Source organism: Bos indicus x Bos taurus, chromosome 11, assembly GCF_003369695.1.
Source record: "Bos indicus x Bos taurus breed Angus x Brahman F1 hybrid chromosome 11, Bos_hybrid_MaternalHap_v2.0, whole genome shotgun sequence".
NCBI lineage: Eukaryota > Metazoa > Chordata > Mammalia > Artiodactyla > Bovidae > Bos > Bos indicus x Bos taurus.
The window spans coordinates 102,457,775-102,479,194 of NC_040086.1; the positions used below are offsets into that span (position 1 = coordinate 102,457,775).

Consider the following 21,420-nt stretch of genomic DNA (forward strand, 5'->3'; position numbering starts at 1 on the left):
CCACTGTTTCCCCATCTATTTGCCATGAAGTGATGGGACCAGATGCCATGATCTTAGTTTTCTGAATGTTGAGTTTTAAGCCAACTTTTTTACTTTCCTATTTCACTTTCATTAATAGACTTTTCAGTTCACTTTCTGCCGTAAGGATGGTGTCATCTGCATATCTGAAGTTATTGATGTTTCTCCCAGCGATCTTGATTCCAGCTTGTGCTTCATCCAGCCCAGCATTTCTCATGATGTACTCTGCATATAAGTTAAATAAACAGGGTGACAATACATAGCCTTGACATACTCCTTTCCCTATATGGAACCAGGCTGTTGTTCCATGTCCAGTTCTAACTATTGCTTCCTGACCTGCATACAGGTTTCTCAAGAGGCAGGTCAATTGGTCAGGTATTCCCATCTCTTTCAGAATTTTCCAGAGTTTGTTGGGATCCACACAGTCAAAGGCTTTGGCATAGCCAATAAAGCAGAAGTAGATGTTTTCCTGGAATTCTCTCGCTTTTTCAACGATCCAGTGGATGTTGGCAATTTGATCTCTGGTTCTTCTGCCTTTTCTAAATCCAGCTTGAACACCTGGAAGTTCATGGTTCACGTACTGTTGAAGCCTGGCTTGGAGAATTTTGAGCATTACTTTGCTAGCATGTGAGATGAGTGCAATTGTGCGGTAGTTTGAACATCCTTTGGCATTGCCTTTCTTTGCGATTGGAATGAAAACTGACCTTTTCCAGTCCTGTGGCCTCTGCTGTTTTCCAAATTTGCTGACATATTGAGTGCAGCACTTTCACAGCATCATCTTTCAGGATTTGAAATAGCTCAACTAGAATTCCATCATCTCCACTAGCTTTGTTTGTAGTGATGTTCCTAAGGCCCACTTGACTTCTCATTCTGATATCTGGCTCTAGGTGAGTGATCACACCATCATGATTATCTGGGTCATGAAGATCTTTTTTGTACAGTTCTTCTGTGTATTCTTGCCACCTCTTCTTAATATCTTCTGCTTCTGTTAAGTCCATACCATTTCTGTCCTTTATTGAGCCCATCTTTGCATGAAATCTTCCCTTGCTGTTGCTGCTGCTGCTAAGTCGCTTCAGTCGTGTCTGACTCTGTGCGACCCCATAGACGGCAGCCCACCAGGCTCCCCCATCCCTGGGATTTTCCAGGCAAGAATACTGGAGTGGGTTGCCATTTCCTTCTCCAATGCATGAAAGTGAAAAGTCAAACTGAAGTTGCTCAGTCGTGTCTGACTCCTAGCGACCTCATGGACTGCAGCCCACCAGGCTCCTCTGTCCATGGGATTTTCCAGGCAAGAGTACTGGAGTGGGTGCCATTGCCTTCTGCGAAATGTTCCCTTGGTATCTCTGATTTTCTTGAAGAGATCTCTAGTCTTTCCCATTCTATTGTTTTCTTCTGTTTCTTTGCATTGATCACTGAAAAAGGCTTTCTTATCTCTCCTTTTTGTTTTTGGAACTCTGCATCAAATGGGTATATCTTTCCTTTTCTCCTTTGCCTTTCACGTCTCTTCTTAGCTATTTGTAAGGCCTCTCCAGACAACCATTTTGCCTTTTTGCATTTCTTTCCCTTGGGGATGGTCTTGATCCCTGCCCTCCTCCTCAGAGAGCCTCCTCCTCAGATACCCTCCCCCTTCCCCTCCCCCTGCTCCTCCTCCTCAGAGACCCTCCCCCGCCCCATGCCCCTCCTCCTCGAAGACCCTCCTCCCCAGAGACTCTCCCCCTCAGAGACCCTCCTCCCCAGAGACCCTCCCCCTGCCCCTCCTCAGAGACCCCTCCCCGGCCCCTCCTCCTCAGAGACCCCCCTCCTCAGAGACCCTCCATACAGCCTCTGCGGAGTGGGAGCAGGCTTCCTCGTCCCTGAGTGTTAGAATTCAGATGCCCATCTGAGATGTGGGGCCTGGCCCTAGGTTGGGGAGAGTGCCCCCCAACACGCCCTGAGCCCGTGGCAGTCCTGGAAGGGTCCAGTCCCTTCGGGGGCGGTGCTGGGAGGGGCTGCGGCGGCCAGCTCTATCTCTCCACAGCTGGGGCTGCCCGAAGCAGAATTACACCTTCAATGAGTCGTCCTCCGAGATCAACTGGTGAGTGTGCCTCCCAGCTCCCACTCAGAGGTCCGGGGCAGGGTGGGGTGGCCAGAGAGTGACACTGCCTGGGCCCGCAGGACAGATGCCCAGTCACAGCCAGAGAGCCTCCTGGGATCCACAGGACCTGGCTGAGCAGGAACAACTCTGGGGTGGCCCCGCAGGGTACAGCCCCTGAAACCCTGGGAGCAACCTAAGGGTGGCAGCAGGTGTCACCAGGAGCCGGCTTGGCCCAGCGCCCTTCTGTGATGTTCTCCAGCCCCAGGGGCCCTGGGGGAGAGGAGACAGACAGGGGGGACCTGCCAGAGGGTCGGCCGCTGCCTCTGCAATTCATGAGCCTTTGGCCAAAGAGAGCAGGTGCTGCAGTCAGGCAGTGAGAAGTGACCCCAGAGCAGCAGAGGCGCCTGGGCCAGAGGCTAGGATGAGCTCCAGGACCTTGGCCGCCTCCCTGATGGAGGCTTCTCCCTTCCAGCCTCCCCAAACCCACAGCCCTGCTCTCAGCCTTACTTCCCTCACCCACACCCCTCCCCTGGCACCCCGGCCCAGCCTTGCAGGTCAGTCCTGGCCCTCCACAGCAGCAGGATGCATCTGCCAGGCCCCGGCCACTGTTCCCAGCCCGGTCACCTGTCCCTGGGAGGCAAGAGGGTTAGGATCGCAGGGACACGTAGGGACACGCCAGCCCCTCCCTTCACACCTGGCCCTGGAAGCCCTCCCTTTCTGGCCCAGTGGGGGCAGGACAGCTTCTGAGCCCAGCCCAACTCCCGCCCAAAGGAAGGCCTGGGCATTTCAGTCTCTGTCCCTCGGTGGAGAAAGTGATTACCCGACACCCCGGCTGCAGCAGGGGCCCCCGAGGGTCAGGCCTTGGCCATCTGGGCCTGGGGAGGTTGGGCAGGGTCAGCGCGGAGCTCGGCCATCTGGCCCCTCCTGCTGGTCTCACCCCAACCTTTGTCCAGAGGCTGCGTCTGGGCAGGGACGCCCCCTCCCCCATGTCACTCTCCTCAAGGGAGCTACGTGGGTTATAGTCAAGCAAGGATCTGAGGCCAGGAAACCCAAGAGCATGGACGACCAGCACAGCCCCCGTGCAGAGGCACAGGAACCTGACGAGAAACAGTGGCCACCTGGGGCTGCCAGGCCTGTCCCCAGAGCAGCCTTGCTCAGCCCCTGGTCTCACAGGCCCCTCCCCAAGGCCTCCTTTCTGGAGGAAGCCCCCCTCCTCTCCTGCTCTCAGCCCCTCGAGGGCAAGGCTGCCGCCCACTGTCCAGCTTAAGGAACAGCCTGGGATCGGCAGAGGCCCATATGGCTGGGGACCCCCAGCCTGGCGCTCACCTCCCTCTCTCCCCAGGGCCCCCATCCTGTGGGTGGAGAGGAAGGTGGCTCTGTGGGCCATTCAGGTGAGTGGGGCGCGGTGGGGCATGGCTCTGGGTGGGCCCTGCTGCCTCCCTGGCCCTGCTCAGAGGCTCCGTTCCCACCCTACCCCAGGTCATCGTGGCCATCATCAGCTTCCTGGAGACCATGCTTCTCATTTACCTCAGCTACAAAGTGAGTGCCCCAGGCCTGGCCCTGCCCCGGAGGGCCCCACCACTGACACCCTCTGCCAGCCCCCTCCCCTAGCCCCTTGCACCCCTTCCCTCAGCCCTCGGTCTCATCCCCTGACCTCCCACTGGCTCAGTTTGTCTGTCTCCTCAGCCCCCGCCCCACCCGGTGCCCCCTCCCCTCCACCCGCTCTGAAGCCCACCCCCTTGGCTCCCCAGGGCAACATCTGGGAGCAGATCTTCCGCGTGTCCTTCATCCTGGAGATGATCAACACGCTGCCCTTCATCATCACGGTGGGTGAGCCGCTGGCCGAGGCAGGGGCCGCCGAGACCCCTGCCCCCTGACCCGTCTCCTCCGCAGATATTCTGGCCGCCGCTGCGGAACCTGTTCATCCCCGTGTTTCTGAACTGCTGGCTGGCCAAGCACGCCCTGGAGAACATGATCGTAAGCCATCCCCTGCCCCCCACCCCCACCACTGCCTCACCTCTGTGAGGTTCCCCAGGACCCCAGGGCAACCACTTGCCATGCCCTGGTCCTGGCCCAGGGGAGCTGGCCCACTCCCTTGGTGCCCAGGCCGGTGGCCGGCAGACACATGTGCCTGTCACCACGAGATGCCCTCACACCTCCTTCCTGGCCGGCCGGAGCCTCATCCCTGATGCCCCGGGGACAGTCACCCAGGCCTGTCCCTGACCCCGGAATCATGGCTGGGGGAGGAAGCGGGTGAACACGCACGTGAGAGGGGGTAGGCCCCAAGACCCAGGGTCACGGGCAGCCCTGTGCTGCTCAAGGACCGTTTCCACCCGGGGCGCCCCCCGCCACACACCCACCGGCCCAGGCCTTGGCTCACCCCCATCCCAGCTGCAAAGGGAGGGCTCGGGGCTGAGGTCATGGCCTCTGGCCTATACATGGCGGGGAGCGAGAGAGCTGAGGTCAGGTGGAGTCCTTCCCCTGCTCGCTCACCTGTGTGTGTCCGGGGCGGCGGGAAGGGCCCTGGGCTCCGTTCCACCCAGGCTAAGCTGCTGATGACACCGTGTCCCGTCCCACAGAACGACTTCCACCGTGCCATCCTGCGCTCGCAGTCGGCCATGTTCAATCAGGTCCTCATCCTCTTCTGCACCTTGCTGTGCCTGGTCTTCACAGGGTGAGTCCCTGCCGGCGGCCACCCGCCCATCCCAGGTAGAGCCGGGCCCTCGCATCCAACAGGCCAGGCGGGCCTCAGGGTGGCGGGAGGCAGCCCGACTGGGACAGAGGGCCAGGAGGCAGCTCAGGGCCCACGTTCCAGACCAGAGCTGCCCAAGTCCAGCTCCTCCGGGGTCCAGGACACAGCGTGGGGAGGGGCACTGGCTCTCGGCCGGGTGGGGACCCTGGGCTCAAGGCCCAGCTGAGAATAAGGTCTGGGAGTCACCAGAGTGAGAGGTGGGGGGCCTGAAGGGGAGACCCCGTCCCCCTGCATGCCTGCCCCAGGCCAGGACAGGGGAGGCCCCAAGGCCATGTGCCTCCTACCCTCCCTCCCCCCCACGAAAAAAAAACACACAGACTTGAGTGGAGCAGGCTGGGGTGTCTGCAGGGTGGGAAACTGCAGGGTGATTCAGCCCGCCCCCGCCCCAGCCAGAGCGTCTACTCTGGGGAGGGCCCCTGCATGCTGCCCCGTGTGTGCACTGTGGGCCCCCCAGGCCCTGCCAGCAGCACCTCCCAGCCTGGGGACAGGACGTGGGGCCACAGGAGTAGCAAGGAGGACTCTCCAGCTCTGTGCTGGGCAGGGGGCTGCGTGTGCCCCATGCCGTCTGACCCCTGGGTGAGGATGAGCCTCTGAGGTGGGTGGCAGGTGGGGCTCACAGCCTGGGTGGCCACATCCGCACCCTCGGATCTCAAGCTCACACTGAGCCCACGCAGTGCTATGTCCACGCTCGTGGCCAATTTTCCAAGGGCCTCAAAGGAGCCTCGGGGCCAGAAAGGAAGGTCAGGTAGGAGGGACGTGCTGGGTATGCCAGCTCTGTAGGCCGGGGTCGGGAAGCGCCCGGCTGGACTCAGGCCCAGGCTGGGGGCTGTGTGGGTGACGAATGACAAGGAGCCGCAGGCAGGCAGAGCCTCACTCTGGGAGCCGGGTGGCCGAGGCCCCACCGCCGCCCCTCCCCGGCTCTAGGACCTGCGGCATCCAGCACCTGGAGCGCGCGGGCGACAACCTGTCCCTCCTGACATCCTTCTACTTCTGCATCGTCACCTTCTCCACCGTGGGCTATGGGGACGTGACGCCCAAGATCTGGCCGTCCCAGCTGCTGGTGGTCATCATGATCTGTGTGGCCCTGGTGGTGCTCCCGCTGCAGGTGAGCCCTGCCCAGGAGCAGAGCCGACGAGGGCGGGGGACGTGGCTTCCTGGTGGGGTCTGTAATCAGTGAGGCTGCTGCGTCAGGACAGGGTGGGGAGTGGCACTCTCAGACGGCTCCCCAGGACCTTTGCCGAGTGCAGAGCGGGAGGGGCTGCCAGGGTCTCCCGCAGGCTGGGGATCAGGAGTCCTCAGCCGGTGCAGCAGCAGCTGCTTCTTCTCACTTGTCACCAAGGCTGATCTGCCAGCTTAGCACAATGGGGACAGTGCAGGACTCCACCTGTGTTTAGCTCAGGACCCCAGCCCCAGCTGACACCCTCCCTTCCCCACTTGCCCCAATCCAGAGCACAGTGTACCTGCCAGGAAAGCCAGTGTCGCCCTCTATCAGTGATGAAAAAGGATGGTCCCGGTTACCATCCGGCATTCTTCTGTTTTTAATTTACTATTTCTTTCTTTGCACCGGGTCTTAGCTGCAGCACGTGGGCTCTTCAGTCTTCACTGTGACATGCAGATCTTCAGTTGTGGCATGCGGGATCTAGTTCCCTGACCAGGGATCAAACCCAGGCCCCCTGCACTGGGAGCTTGGAGTCCTAGCCACTGGGTCATCAGGGAAGCCCTGTCCTTCATTCTTCCTTATACCACATTCACAGTTAGTGTCCCTAGAGGTGATGACAGTGAGAACAACGCCCACCAGTAAATGTCCCTCCCAGAATAACAGTGACAACAGCTGACAACACCCTCCCCACTCGGGGCTGAGTTGTCGCGCGGTGCTTCCTGTAGCTGTTAGAACAAAGCACCCCACAAATGAAGGGTGGGGCTTGAACCAGAGGAATCTAATCTCTTGTGGGCTTCTCCAGTGGCTCAGTGGTCAAGAATCCCCCTGCAATGCAGGAGACCCCAGTTCGATTCCTGGGTTGGGAGAAGGGAAAAGCTACCCACTCCAGTATTCTGGCCTGGAGAATTCCATGGATTTATAGTCCATGGGATCGCAGAGAGTTGGACACGACTGAGTAACTTTCACTTCACTAATTCTGTCTGATCTCATCTTAATGCGTTACCTCTGCAAAGACCCTATTTCCACATAAGGTCACATTCGGAGGTTCTGGGTGGACAGGATTTCAGGGGTCATTGTTGGATCCTCTACAACTAGGCCACTTGCCCCTCGCTGCAGCCCTGGGAGGCAGGCACTGTCGGGCCGTTTTGCAGATGAGCTGCGCACCTGTGCCATGTGGGGCTGAAAGGTTGTTGTCAAATCACGCGAAGACACTGGGATTCTTGGCCCCCGGAGGAGAAGAATTCAATCCGGGGCCAGAGACGAGGCTTGATCGCTCAGAGCTTTTGTGTAATAAAGTTTTATTAAAGTATAAAGGAGATAGAGAAAGCTTCTGACATAGGCATCAGAAGGGGGCAGAAAGAATACCCGCTTGCTAGTGTTAACAATGAAGTTATATAATCCAAAGAATGTCTGGAGGTTGTAAAGACCTCATCAGACCTACTCCCATAATTTACATTTTAAGATAATACTGTCCTCAGGCAGGATACATCCTTGTAAAGACCAGGTCTACTCCCATAATTTACATTTTAAGATAACAGGTTTAATCCAAAGACTGTCCTTAGGCAGGATACATTATTGTTATATAATCCTAAGGAATGTGGAGAAAGAAAAAAAAGTTTGTCCTTTCTTCCTCCTTGAGAATTCCAGACCCCTCTCTCCTTGGGGACCCCTAGACTCCCTATCAACCTGCCTAGGAAATGACTCTCTCATTCCCCCCTTTTCTTTTAGGAGAATTATGTTGCCTAGGGAAAAGGGGCGTCATTCTCGTTCCATAACTGCTTCCGAGCTGACAAGGGGCGTTGTCCCTAAATTGGTGAGGCAACATATTCTCCTAATCCTCATATTGAGGATATCTGATCCAGGGGCCCCAAATAGTAGCTGGAGGAAGCTACAGCAGTAGCAGGAGTTTGAGCAACCATTTGTAACTTAAAAGCTTTCATGCGGCTAGAAACAAATCCAGTTATACAATTACAGGTGCAGGGAGCAAACAGCAAGAACAAAACAACCAGAATGATTGTAATTAAGATAGTTGTCCACCATGGGGAACTAGTTAATGTCTCCCAAAGTGAGGCAATTGAGGCTTCAGGAGTGTCCATGGCCCTAATCATCTTGTTCATGTGGTTAGTAAAATGGGTAACATTCGTGCTCATATCAGGTATATATGTACAGCACTGGGTATGAACAATGGCACAAGTTCCTCCTTGTGCAGCTGTCAGAATATCTAGAGCCAATCTGTTTTGTAAAACCACCTTTCTAATTTGTGCTTGTTCAGCATTAAGAGCTGAAATAGCCTTTTGAGAATCCTGTAATGCCTGTTGAGTAAAATTAGTCAAAGCATCCACTCGTAACATAACATCTGTAGTTCCCAAAGAGGGAACAAACGCTGCAGCCAAATAATCATACCAATAAAATACAGACCTTGCCCACCAAGTTCTAAGGTGGGGTAAATTAGCAGGCTTTTCTGGAAGCTCTGAAAATATAAAGCCATGAGTAAAGGCTAGACCCAGGGTGCATCTCCCTATCCAACCAGGGGGGAGCCATGCCCATAGGTAAGAGCCACATATCCAATAAGTCCCGTTTGGAGCAAGCCAGCGCGACTGAGATATCCAGTCCCAATTCGTGCCTGGCCAGACAAAGGGAGAACCTGAACTGGGACTGGAAAACACGGGAATGATTACATTGCATGTTTTCTGAGACAAATATCCCACTTGTTTCCAATCATTGTAATTAAGTTGTTGGCTAACTTTTGGGGATGGCTCTGTTTGTTCCCAGCATATAGAAGCAGTAGATATTAAACGTCCTTTTTCAGGAGTTAGCCATATAACCTCATCCCATAGTTGATAAACATCAGGTAAAAAACCATTAGATCTAGACCTATTTGCCTTATATGTAGCAAAATAGTCATTGAACCGAGACAATGTATAATCAAAATTAAGTCACATTATGTCCATAGTTAGAGTACAAAGTGTTGCACCAGTCCATTTTAGGGTTGGTAGATGTCATCAGATGACGAAGAGGCATCGCATGTGATTGTTGTCGAAGGTATTCACAGACTTGGAGAAAGTCTTTTCCTTGAAGTGGGGATGTCCACCACGGGAAGCCTTCCACTGATGAAGAGGGGAGCGCTCCGCAGACCCAGCAGTTAGACCGATTGTGGAATGCAGCATAGGAGTGAGCCCAGGACAGGAAGACATTGTCTTGAGGATCCAACGGCAGACTCAGGATATTTGGAGTCAGCAGAAGTAAGCTCACATAGATTATCAGGCCCATCTGCTGCCCTTTGCTTAACTCTAGAGCTCAGGTCAGAGCCACAAGCTCCGATAACTGAGCACTGGTTCCCTGGGGGAGAGATTTTGCTTCCAAAACCTGTTCAGCAGTCACCATGACGTAACCTGCTTTACGCTTTCCATCCCGAACAAAAGAACTGCCATCTGTAAATATTTCCATGTCACGATTGTCTAATGGGGTATCCTTTAGATCCTCCCGAGCTGCACAGTTTAAAGGTAGGAATTGAGAACAATCGTGATCAGGTGTTTTCATTTTCCTTCTCAGGAAGGAAAGTGCCAGGATTTAAATTTCCACAAACTTTAAGCTTAGTTTCTGGTCCTTCTAACAACAATGACTGATACTTAAGAAGCCTACTGTCTGTCATCCAAATATTAACCTTAGAATTTAAGATTCCACTCACATCATGAGAAGTCAGTACAGTAAGGTTTCGTCCATTAATTATTTTTAAAGCTTCAGGTGCTAATAAAGCTGCTGCTCCAATTACTCTTAGGCAGTGGGGCCACCCACGTGAAACTACATCTAATTCTCTGCTTAGATAAGCAATAGGTTGCTGGTGAGGCCCTCGGGGTTGTGTCAAAACTCCCAATGCCACACCTTTTCTTTCAGTGACAAACAAATTAAATTCTGACCCTGTGGGCAAGCTCAGAGCTGGAGAGCTTGCAGGAGAGCAGTCTGAAGAACCTTAAAGGCCTTTTGAGTTTCTGGAGACCAAACCAGTTTGTCGGTTTGGGCCTGCTGAGTTTCAGCTGTAAGTTTATACAAAGGCTGGGCAAGTTCCCTGTAACCTGGAATCCAAATTCGACAGTAACCTGTAATTCCCAAAAATCCTCTCAATTGTCTTAAAGTCATAGGTAGGGGGTGATTTGCTGCTGCTGCTAAGTCACTTCAGTCATGTCCGACTCTGTGTGATCCCATAGACAGCAGCCCACCAGGCTCTGCTGTCCCTGGGATTCTCCAGGCAAGAACACTGGAGTGGGTTGCCATTTCCTTCTCCAATGCATGAACGCGAAAAGTGAAAGTGAAGTTGCTCAGTCGTGTCCGACCCTGAGCGACCCCATGGACTGCAGCCTACCAGGCTCCTCCGTCCATGGGATTTTCCAGGCAAGAGTACTGGAGTGGGATGCCATTGCCTTCTCCAAGTGGGTGATTTAGTATAGGTTTAATTCTCTCAGGGCCTATGGCCCTAGTCCCTTCTGATATGATTAGGCCCAGATATTTAACCAACTATTGACAAAGCTGAGCCTTTTCTCTTGATGCCTTGTAACCACAGCCTGCCAGAAAGTTTCTTTCTCAGAAAGAAATCTTCTGAGGCTTGCGAACAAGCTTCCTCTGTCTCAGCACAGAGCAAAATATCATCTACATATTGTAACACCACGGCTTCAGAGCTATTAAAGTTTTGTAGATCCCGTGACAAACTTTGTCCAAATAGGTGAGGACTGTCACGAAATCCCTGGGGCAAAACTGTCCAGGTTAACTGAGAAGCTGATTGTGTAGGGTCTTCAAAGGCAAATAGAAATTGACTTTCTTCCGCCAAAGGCACTGAATAGAAAGCATCCTTTAAATCAATTACTGAGAAATATTTGGCCCGTTCAGGAATTTCAGACAATAGAGTATAAGGATTAGGCACCACGGGGTGTAAAGGAACTACAGCCTCATTTATTATTCGTAAATCTTGAACTAGTCTCCATTTACCATTCGATTTCTTTATACCCAAAATAGGAGTGTTGCAAGGACTGTTACAGGGAATTAATAGTCCCTGGTCCTTTAAATTTTCGATGATGGGTTTTAACCTTTCCTTAACTTCAGGTTTCAGTGGATACTGCTTCTTATGTGGAAATACGTGTGGGTCTTTGAGCTTAACAACTACAGGAATAGCATTTTGTGCTCGACCCACAGATTTCCCATCAGCCCATATTCTAGGATTTACATTTTGTTCAACTAAAGGGAGAGAAAGGGAGGGCTCCATATTCATGAAAACAGAGGCATGGACCTTGCTCAGTATATCCCTCCCCAAAAGGGGTGAGGGAGATTCTGGCACAATCAGAAACTTGTGTGAAAACAGCACAGAATCCCAGTTGCAAGATAAAGAATAACTGAAATAATACCTTTTGGCTCGTCCAGACAATCCCATTACGGAAGCGGATCGGGAAGAAAGTGGGCCAGGGGCTTCAGTAAGCACAGAATAAGTTTCCCCAGTATCTAAAAGGGAATCGACAGATTGGCCCCCCACAATTATTAATACCCGGGGTTCCTCAGGTGTAATTAGGACGGGAGCTTTTGTGGGGACCCCCGGGCACCTTCAGTCCTGATTGTCTTGAGAGTCCGACCCTGGAGACCTACACCTCTGGGGGCAGTCTCTCTTCCAGTGTGGTCCTTTGCAGACTGGACATGGAGCCGGGGGCGGCTTAGATGCCTGAGGGCAATCCCGCTTGCGGTGCCCCTCCTTTCCACAGTAATAGCAAGCCCATCCCTTTTCACCTGGGCCCCTCTGGGCATTTCTCTCAGGCTGTTTAAGAAAGTTTTTCATAGCCATGGTGAAGGCTTCCGCCTTTTCCTTTGTCTTTTTTTGCCTTTCTTTCTTTTCCTCATATTCCCTACCATAATAGACTGTCTGAGCCAGTTGTAACAGAGTATCTAAAGTTGATTTGGTCCATACGCCCTTTTTAATAGCTTACGGCGGATATCTGGAGCCCACCCAGTGAGAAATCTATCCTTTAAGATCACTTTTCCCTCTTCACTTTCGGGATCAATCTCAGTGAATCTGCGAAGGCCTTCTCTCAGTCTATCTAGGAATTTACCAGGAGCTTCCTTCTCCTCCTGTTCTATGTCTGCCAATTTGCCATAGTTTAAAGGCTTAGAACGCGCCTGCCTAAGTCCCTCAAGAATACATCTAACAAAATGACTCTGATCCCATCTTCCTTTAGCTGTGTTGTAGTCCCAGTCTGGTTCTATAGTTGGGACCGCCTGATTCCCAGTAGGGAAGGCCGCTATCTCGTTCTCCCTCTTCCCTACTGATTCATTACCAAGCCATTCATCTCCATAAGCAACCACTTTTCCCAAAACTCGAGTCTTTGACTCGGGAGTCAGCGTTTGTCCCAAGATATACATCACATCCTTCCAAGTGAGGTCATAAAGCAGAGTAACACCTTTAAAGGCTCTAATATATTTTTCTGGGTCCTCTAAATAGTCTCCCAGATCCTCCTTGATTCTTTGTATTTCTTGATAAGAGAAAGGCTTATTAACTCTCACAGACTGATTATTTCTCCCGGTGGGTGTTTCATAAAGAGGCAACAGCTTGTGTGGCTGTTCCTCAGTCTCTCTGGCTGCTCTGTGCATATGATCCCAGGGATAGATTGGAGAAACCTGTTTTTCCTCTTCTCTTTGTCTCCTGTCCTCCATCTCATCTTTTACTTCAATGGTCTGAGTTTCTACTGAAACCAGAGTAGTCTGAGGTCATACTGAGACAGGAGATGTAAAGGAGGGAGCTGAAGGTTTCACGCCCAAATCTATACCCTTAGGACATAAGTCTGGCATATTTCGCAGAGAGAAAAAGGGCGACACATATGCTACTTCTACCCATTTCCCTTGTTCCTTACAGAACCGGTCTAATTGTAGAACAGTATTATACTTAAGAGACCCTCCAACTGGCCACCGTTCGCCATCCTCCAATGGATACCGTGGCCATGCAGTACCACATAGGAAGACCAGGTGTGTCTTCTTTAAGCCCTGGGGATCAAATCTATCCCAGTTTTTCAGGATACAGTTCAAAGGAGTGAGGCTGGAATTGTTAGCTCCCATCTGTAAGAGAGAAAAAAAGCGACCAGCGCCATTTTTCTACCGGAGGCGTCCCTCCCTGCTCTAGATGGGGGTGTGGACAGACGTTACACCAAAAGCTTTTCCTTCCTGGTCAGACTTAGTCTGTCCCTTACCGACGCAGGCACCGTACTCGTCCCTCCCGGTTCTACCACCGAGATGGGGTGGGGACGTACCAGGGGTAGACTTGATAGCATCCCTACTTGACGTCCAGCTCTTCACCCTTAACCTTGCTTGCCTCTGATGTCACCCGGGGTGAATCAGAGTAACCTTCTGGAATGCCTCCCAAGCTAAGACTACTAGGGGAAACATTCACCACCTGAGTGCCTGTGCAGAACCCTGAGTATTTCCTGACCACAATAAGACCGACGCAAACATAAAACTGAGGTGTTATTTCCAAGCATCACCACACCAGTATAACAGCCTCCTCTGATCCACTAAGAGCCGGCATTACCAAAGAAAAAAAAACCCATTGCAGTCCCAATCTGAGTAACCTTTAACCTCAGAGATGTTCTGGGAGCTAGAGCTCCATCTAGCTTCCGAACTTTCGATTCCTAGCGAGGCTAGGCGCTTTCTTGACTACCAATCCAAGTTTGGGACCTAAACGGCAGTACACAATAACAGTATAGATCACAAGTCCCTTGAAAGTCTATGATCTGATAGATTAAGTTAGTACTTCTAATTCCCAAGGAGTTATAAAAGGGTCAAAGAGACTGAAAAGTTTGACCGAGAAAGGAGGGTTCTGTCCACACGCTTTGCCCATTTCTGGTCGGTTCCAGAAGGAGACATTGGGTGCCTCTTGGCATTGGCAGGTCGGTATAACACCCCAACAGGTTTCTGCCATAAGCTGTATGAGATCACCGTGGAACCGCAGAGCAGGGCTCCTTACTTGCTTCACACAGGGCATGCCATTCATTCACACAAGCACACCGTAGAGTTAGTAAAGCACAGCAGAAAACGTGTTCGCTAAGAGAACAAAGAACTAAAGCTCCAAGCATCCTTACCTTGTCCTGAAGGATCCCGGACGAGCCCCCAGGATGAAAGGTTGTTGTTGAATCACACGAAGACACCGGGATTCTTGGCCCCCGGAGGAGAAGAATTCAATCCGGGGCCAGAGACGAGGCTTGATCACTCAGAGCTTTTGTGTAATAAAGTTTTATTAAAGTATAAAGGAGATAGAGAAAGCTTCTGACATAGGCATCAGAAGGGGGCAGAAAGAATACCCGCTTGCTAGTGTTAACAATGAAGTTATATAATCCAAAGAATGTCTGGAGGTTGTAAAGACCTCATCAGACCTACTCCCATAATTTACATTTTAAGATAATACTGTCCTCAGGCAGGATACATCCTTGTAAAGACCAGGTCTACTCCCATAATTTACATTTTAAGATAACAGAAGGTTTAATCCAAAGACTGTCCTTAGGCAGGATACATTATTGTTATATAATCCTAAGGAATGTGGAGAAAGAAAAAAAATTTGTCCTTTCTTCCTCCTTGAGAATTCCAGACCCCTCTCTCCTTGGGGACCCCTAGACTCCCTATCAACCTGCCTAGGAAATGACTCTCTCAGGGCTGGAACCCAAGTGTCTGCCATCAGAGCCCGGACTCTGCACAGGTCTCAGGGATCACCCTGGGGTCTCTGGCCCCTCCCAGCAGGACCCAGTTCTGTGCTTCAAGGCCACGGGGTCTTGTTACTAGAACCTAATACATACTCAATAAATTCAATGAGATGATCTTAACCTAGATATAGTACATCAACCAGAGCAGGTGAGCATGAATGGACGTGGCCGCTGGCACTGATTTTAAATCATGTGAGAAAAATGAACAACCTCAGTGCTTGGGATGAAAACAGTCAGACTTTCATGGGACCTGGCTGTCACCTACAGACATGGAATCAGACTGTAGAGGGAGGCCCTGGGTGGTTCAGCACCGCGGACAGCTCCGCAGGGCCCTGGCATCCCCCTCACCCTGCCCACCTTTATGTCTCTGTCATTGTCCTATTTTTAAAAAGGGTTCCCAACACCCAAAGCTCATAATCAGGAGGTGTGGGCCAGGGTAGATGCAGGCTGCTGCCTCGAATCACCCACAACCTTGACTTGGGCTCAGGACCACGGTCTAGGTCCCTAATTCTGTGGCTGAGAATTCTCTAAGACCCATCCAGGTTTCTCCAAATGTGTTTCAGGTGTGGACAGAGACCCAAAGGTCATGTAGTTACCTGGATGTCCAGAGTACGTGCTTTAGCATCCACTAACAGTCAGTTGTTGGCCATCTGGAGCCGGGAACTGGCCCTGCCTTATATCTGCTACCCCACACATGGGCCAGACCATCCACTGTGCCCCCACCTGGCCCCTTGGGTTACCTGTGCCACAAATATCCAAGGCCTTCCGAGACATGGTCAGGACGGGGCTCCATTCTCGCCCTTCCTCCTCTGGCCTGCCTCTGGTCGCCAACCTTCATGCCCGGCACGGGCTGGCTATCAGCCTTCTTGCCCTGCCCTGTGCTGTCGCAGTTCCTGGAGCCCCAGGCCATCTGGCGCTCACACGCTTTACCTGCAGTTTGAGGAACTCGTCTACCTGTGGATGGAGCGGCAGAAGTCGGGGGGCAACTACAGCCGCCACCGGGCCCAGACGGAGAAGCATGTGATCCTGTGCGTGAGCTCCCTCAAGATCGACCTGCTCATGGACTTTCTGAACGAGTTCTACGCGCATCCACGGTTGCAGGTGAGGCCCCGCGCATGGCCCCACCCCACTGCAGGTGAGGCCCCGCCCACGGTCCCACCCACGGCTGCGCTAAGGCCCCGCCCACGGTCCCACCCACAGCTGCGGTGAGGCCCCGCCCACAGCCCCATCGGGACCCAGAACCCCCTGAGCTCTCTGGGCCTCTGTTTCCCTGCTTGTGGGGTGGAGTCTGGATGGTCTCCCACATTGTAGGGGGTGGGTCTGTGGCGTCCTGCCTTCCTGCCGTCACAGAGAAGGCCGGGGGTCCCGAGAGGCTATACAGAGGTGAAAACAGTAGGAAGGCAGGGTGGGCAGGGCGCCCGCGAGCTTGCCAGGGGGCTAACGGTGCCCTACCTGCAGGACTACTACGTCGTCATCCTGTGCCCCACGGAGATGGACATCCAGGTTCGCAGGGTCCTGCAGATCCCACTGTGGTCCCAGCGGGTCATCTACCTCCAGGGCTCCGCGCTCAAGGATCAGGACCTCATGCGGGCCAAGTGAGCGCCCGGTTGCGGGGAGGGTGCGGTCCTGCGCCGGCCAGCCTAAGCGGCGGCCCTGAGCACTACGCCAACCGGGAGGGGCCATCAGCCCGGCGGCAGCTCCAGCTTTGTGCCTGCTGCCCGCCCAGGCCAGCCGGGCCCCTCACTGACCCCCGCATAGCCTCCTGGGCAAGCCCACCAGCTCCTCTCCCACCCGCCTGGCTGTGTTTGGGGGCGAGGCGGGGGCTGCTACTGCTGCGCCTTGGGTGGGAAGCTGAGGCTGTGGGTGGATATTCTTCTAAAGACGAGGTGACAGGGTGACTTGAGGTAAGGAGACTGAGTTGTGAACAGAACTTTCCAGAATCTGCTGCAGCACATTCTGAGACACCCGGGAGGGGGCCCCCCCACCCCTGGAGGGCCCTCCCATCCCCCGCCACTCGTCACCATTTTATTACAGAGCCTGATGTAACCTTCGTGGTGAAACGGTAAAATGTGGGTTGTATGGAGGCCAAGGCGGCAGGAGCCCGGGTAGCCAGGGCCCCCATCCACCCATCTCCTGAGCCCAGGAATCAAGGGCCCAACAGGGACAAGCAGGGGGTGCAGGGTGATGGGGAGCGAGGCGCCAGGCCTCCCTGCCCTGGGGCAAGTGGACCCTCTCTCAGGCGGCCTTTCTGCAGCCAAGGGCTGGGGGCGGGGCATGAGGGGAGCAGACCTGGCCATCCCCAGACCTCTGGCAGCCTGTCCCAGGAGGGGACAGGACAGCAGGCGGGGTTCAGCATCTCTGCCACAAAGTACACCCCCTTCCATGCCTCAGCCCCACTCTGAGTGTGTAGGGGCCCATCCTCAGCCCGTCCAGGGCTGGTCAGAGTGAGGCGGGGTCCTGATGGCCCAGACAGGGAAGGCCGGTCCTGTGGTGCTCAGACCTGGTGCTTTGCAGGATGGACAATGGGGAGGCCTGCTTTATTCTCAGCAGCCGGAACGAGGTGGACCGCACCGCTGCGGTGAGTGCCCCCCGGCCACCGGCCCCCCGCCTGCCCGCCAGCCAGAGGGGCAGAGCCCCTCCCCCAGCCTGCTGGCTGCCCTCAGCAGTGACCGTGGCCTCCCTGCTCAGGACCACCAGACCATACTGCGTGCCTGGGCCGTGAAGGACTTTGCCCCGAACTGCCCCCTCTACGTCCAGATCCTCAAGCCTGAGAACAAGTTTCATGTCAAGTTTGCAGGTACGTTTGGCCAGGAGTGGGGGGCACCCGTGTGGTCCAAGGGGAGCATGCTGGGGGTAGGGGTGGGGTTGAGGCAGAGCCCATGCAGGTGCTGCACCTGGGAGCCTGGGGGTCAGTGAGGGCAGGGGCCAAGGGCGGGGGAGGGGCAGGAACACCATCTGATGAGCACCTCTAAGATGAACAGATCTATGCTGGACACCTGGGGGGCAAAAGGTGTTGCCAGCTCCCTCCCCCCACTCCCAGCCCTGGAGCTCTCCGCCAAGCCTGGGAAACAACCACAGAAGAGCCAGGAGAATTAACAGCCTCGGGAAAGTGGGGCGCTGGAGGGAGCCTTCTAAGGAGACGAGGGGGCACCTACTGTGGGGGACAGTGAGAGGCGCTCAGTGACCCTGACCTTCCTGCCCGCAGAGCACGTGGTGTGCGAGGAGGAGTGCAAGTATGCCATGCTGGCCCTCAACTGCATCTGCCCAGCCACGTCCACCCTCATCACCCTGCTGGTGCACACGTCCCGCGGCCAGTGAGTTCTGCCCTGGGACCACCACGTGGCATGCAGCGTGCTGCCCTGGAGAGGAGCAGACACTGGAGGCAGGGGACGTGTTGAGGAGCCTGTGATGGGGGCGGGGGGGTGAGGAGCCCGAGATGGGAGTGGGTGGCGACCCGGGAGGACCCAGCTGGGAAGCAGTAGGTGCCTTGCCAGGATTGGGAGCTGGGGGCGGCCTTGGGGCTGCAGGGAATCACAGGCAGGGACCTCCATGAAGCACAGGGCCTAGTGGGGGTGGGGGGCTCAGGAGAGCCACCGAGTCTAGAAACAGCGATAGGGGCAGGGGTTGTGGTTGGGGGACACGCTTGGCCTGTAGGAGAAGGCGCGTTGGTGTTCAGCACCTGAGCTGGGGTCCCAGGTAGAGCGGGAGGTAAGGGGCTGCCCGGGACAGAGGAGGGGTCTCTCTAGCAAGACACCCCAACGGGTGGCCTTGGCTCCTTGTGGGGCCTGGGCGGCCCTCGGGGAGGGACCAAGGAGATGTCGGAGGACCCACAGGCCACAGAAGCCGGTCTTGACTCTGAAACCTTTTGACCCCCCTGAAAGCTGGACCATTATGTTCACAGCTCTTTAAAACTGGCGGAGGGACCCATCAGGCCACACCCGGGTGTAGTCTCCCACAGACGGGGAGGGGCGGGGTCAGGGGTCACGTTGCCTTCCACTCACCCTGGAAGCCTGGAAGCGGCCAGGCCAGGCGGGGCAACGGTGGGGGTGACGTCCTGCCCGCGCCCCAGGGAAGGCCAGGACTCGCCAGAGCAGTGGCAGCGCATGTACGGACGCTGCTCGGGCAACGAGGTCTACCACGTGCGGATGGGGGACAGCAAGTTCTTCCGCGAGTACGAGGGCAAGAGCTTCACCTACGCCGCCTTCCACGCACACAAGAAGTACGGCCCCTTGCACCCTGTCCAGGCCAAGGAGGGAGGGAGCGCTGAGCGGGACTCGGAGGCAGAAGTGGGCGGGACCTCGCCCACCGTCGGGAGGGTGGGCGGGGCCTCGGGGCCGGACGCCACGCCCACTCAGCGTGAGACCTGCGCCCAGCACCTCTCTCTGAGGCAACCCTCTGTGGGTCTTCGGGGTCCCGACCCTCACGAGGAGCCCGAGAGGGGCAGCTCTGGGCTCCACCCCCGTCCGTCCGTCCGCCCAGGTACGGCGTGTGCCTCATCGGCCTGAAGCGCGAGGACAACAAGAGCATCCTGCTGAACCCGGGCCCACGGCACATCCTGGCGGCCTCCGACACCTGCTTCTACATCAACATCACCAAGGAGGAGAACTCGGCCTTCATCTTCAAGCAGGAGGAAAAGCAGAAGAGGAAGGGCTTCGCGGGACAGGGGCTGTACGAGGGCTCATCCCGCCTGCCGGTGCACAGCATCATCGCCTCCATGGGTGAGGCCGGGCACCCGCTCCCACCTGGGCAAGCGGGCAGGGGCCCCACCGGAGACTCCAGTCCTCAGGCCTGCATGTAACCCTGGGCAAGCCCCCTCTCTCTGGGCCTCAGTTTGCACGTCGGTCCGGCGGGGTCATCCCTGCCTTCCTGTGGGGACATCACTGTCAGCACTGGGAGGGAGCCTCCACCCCCAGGACAGTCCCGGGAGGGGCTGCCAGCCAAGTCCAGCCACTCTGTTCCAGGGACAGTGGCCATGGACCTCCAGAATACGGAGTGCCGGCCCACACAGAGTGGCGGGGGCAGTGGGGGCAGCAAGCTGGCGCTCCCCACGGAGAACGGCTCAGGCAGCCGGCGGCCCAGCATCGCGCCGGTGCTGGAGGTGGCTGACAGCTCAGCCCTGCTGCCCTGCGACCTGCTGAGTGACCAGTCAGAGGACGAGATGACGCCGTCGGAGGATGAGGGGCTGTCCGTGGTGGAGTGAGTGTCTCGGGGCGGGGGGAGGACAGGCGCGCTCCAAGGGAGAGGGGAGGCACAGCATGTGCGTGCCTGGTGCCCAGGAAGAGGGGCCGCCAGCACTGGGCCTGGACCCATGCTCTGAACCAGGCTTCCAAACAGCCTCTGCGGAGACCTTGCTTGGCAAGTGGAATCTGGGGACCCAGCTCCTGGGCAGGAAGGCTGTGCTGTACCCCCTCACCCCTCCTCCTCCTCAGCCTCGCACTCTGGGCCGGCAGCCAGACCTGAGTACCACAGCCTACTTGATCGAGGCGGCTGCACTCTGAGCACGGTCTGCGGAGCCCTGGGTGAGGTGCCGTCCAGGTCCGGAGGCTGCTGCCCTGGGTTTGAGTCCAGATCTTCCTCTGAGATCATGAGACGGAAAAGACTCCAGTGTGTCCTGGAGTCTCAGCCATTTGGCCTCGTCCCAAACAGATAGGCAGCACCTGACCCTAGGGCCATGGCCAGTCACAGGCCTGCACAGCCTGTCCCTCTCAGCTGGGCTGTCATCGTGCTGTGGCCACTCTCTGCTCCTGCCTCTGTCCCTGGGGTGGAGTCAACGCACTTTAAAGATGGGTTGCTGGAACTGGGTCCAAGATCTAGGGGGCTCTACAGGGCTCCTGCACACTCGGAGCAGGTGGCAGACTGGCCTCTGACGCCGCCTCCCTTAAGCCAACTGGAGGCCGAGCAGAAGGCCAGCCCCTCTCCAGGTGGCCTGGTGGCCTACCACCCCACATGTCTGCACCGGACACTGAGGGGCCAGTGGGAAGGTGGGGGGCAGCCTGTGGGGCACCCAGCCCAGCCTGGCCACCAGTAGAACAGGGACCAAGGGCCAGCATCTGCCCCAGCGTTGGGGCACTGGGAACACCAGGGTAGGGGAACCCCTTAAGGCTCTTCTGTGGCTCCCAGGCCTGTGTGAGCTCATGTGTGTGTGTGTGTGTGTGTGTGTGCATTGCATGGAATCTCCTTCGATCTCGAGAGAACAGACACGGGTCCTGGTCACAGCCCTCCTTCCTGCCTAGGGGTTGAACAAAGGGGTCCTGGGGCTTCCTGGGCTGGAGGGGCGGTGGTGAGGCTCTGAGTGCCCCAGCCCAGTCTGGTCTGCGAGGCCTGGCGCCCCCGTGTGGCCACCCAGGGTGCGGGGCACATGTCTGAGGTTCCTGTCTCTCCCACCCCTCCAGGTATGTGAAGGGCTACCCTCCTAACTCACCCTACATCGGCAGCTCCCCCACCCTGTGCCACCTCCTGCCCGTGAAAGCCCCCTTCTGCTGCCTGCGGCTGGACAAGGTGGGTCACAGCAAAGATGGGGAGGCAGCAGGGACCCTGAGGACATCCTGACTCAAGTCCACCTCCCCGGTGTCTATTCCTCTGAGGGGGGCAGGTTCCCTCCCTCCTGCATGCGCATGTGTGTCTGAGGCGAGGGTGTGCCTCTCCTGACCACAGTCCACTTACCAGCACCAGGATGTGTGTGTCAGACCCTCAGCCC

The 21,420-nt window shown here is 55.7% G+C and overlaps 1 protein-coding gene across 12 annotated transcripts in view; it reads left to right on the forward strand.

The window, feature by feature from the left end:
* Positions 1-21,420, forward strand: part of KCNT1 (potassium sodium-activated channel subfamily T member 1) — a 79,215-nt gene that overhangs the window by 43,777 nt on the left and 14,018 nt on the right. For 10 of the 12 annotated variants that reach the window (XM_027556721.1, XM_027556717.1, XM_027556712.1 and 7 more), the window contains 16 exons: positions 2,036-2,092; positions 3,435-3,483; positions 3,572-3,631; positions 3,844-3,918; positions 3,986-4,069; positions 4,672-4,766; positions 5,769-5,949; positions 15,660-15,824; positions 16,182-16,318; positions 17,238-17,301; positions 17,412-17,520; positions 17,929-18,037; positions 18,793-18,942; positions 19,203-19,441; positions 19,685-19,919; positions 21,116-21,221. In XM_027556721.1, coding sequence (XP_027412522.1) covers positions 2,036-2,092; positions 3,435-3,483; positions 3,572-3,631; positions 3,844-3,918; positions 3,986-4,069; positions 4,672-4,766; positions 5,769-5,949; positions 15,660-15,824; positions 16,182-16,318; positions 17,238-17,301; positions 17,412-17,520; positions 17,929-18,037; positions 18,793-18,942; positions 19,203-19,441; positions 19,685-19,919; positions 21,116-21,221 — 1,915 coding nt within the window. The remainder of the gene's footprint in view (positions 1-2,035; positions 2,093-3,434; positions 3,484-3,571; positions 3,632-3,843; positions 3,919-3,985; positions 4,070-4,671; positions 4,767-5,768; positions 5,950-15,659; positions 15,825-16,181; positions 16,319-17,237; positions 17,302-17,411; positions 17,521-17,928; positions 18,038-18,792; positions 18,943-19,202; positions 19,442-19,684; positions 19,920-21,115; positions 21,222-21,420) is intronic. The other 2 variants (XM_027556713.1, XM_027556710.1) reach the window with 1 other exon arrangement.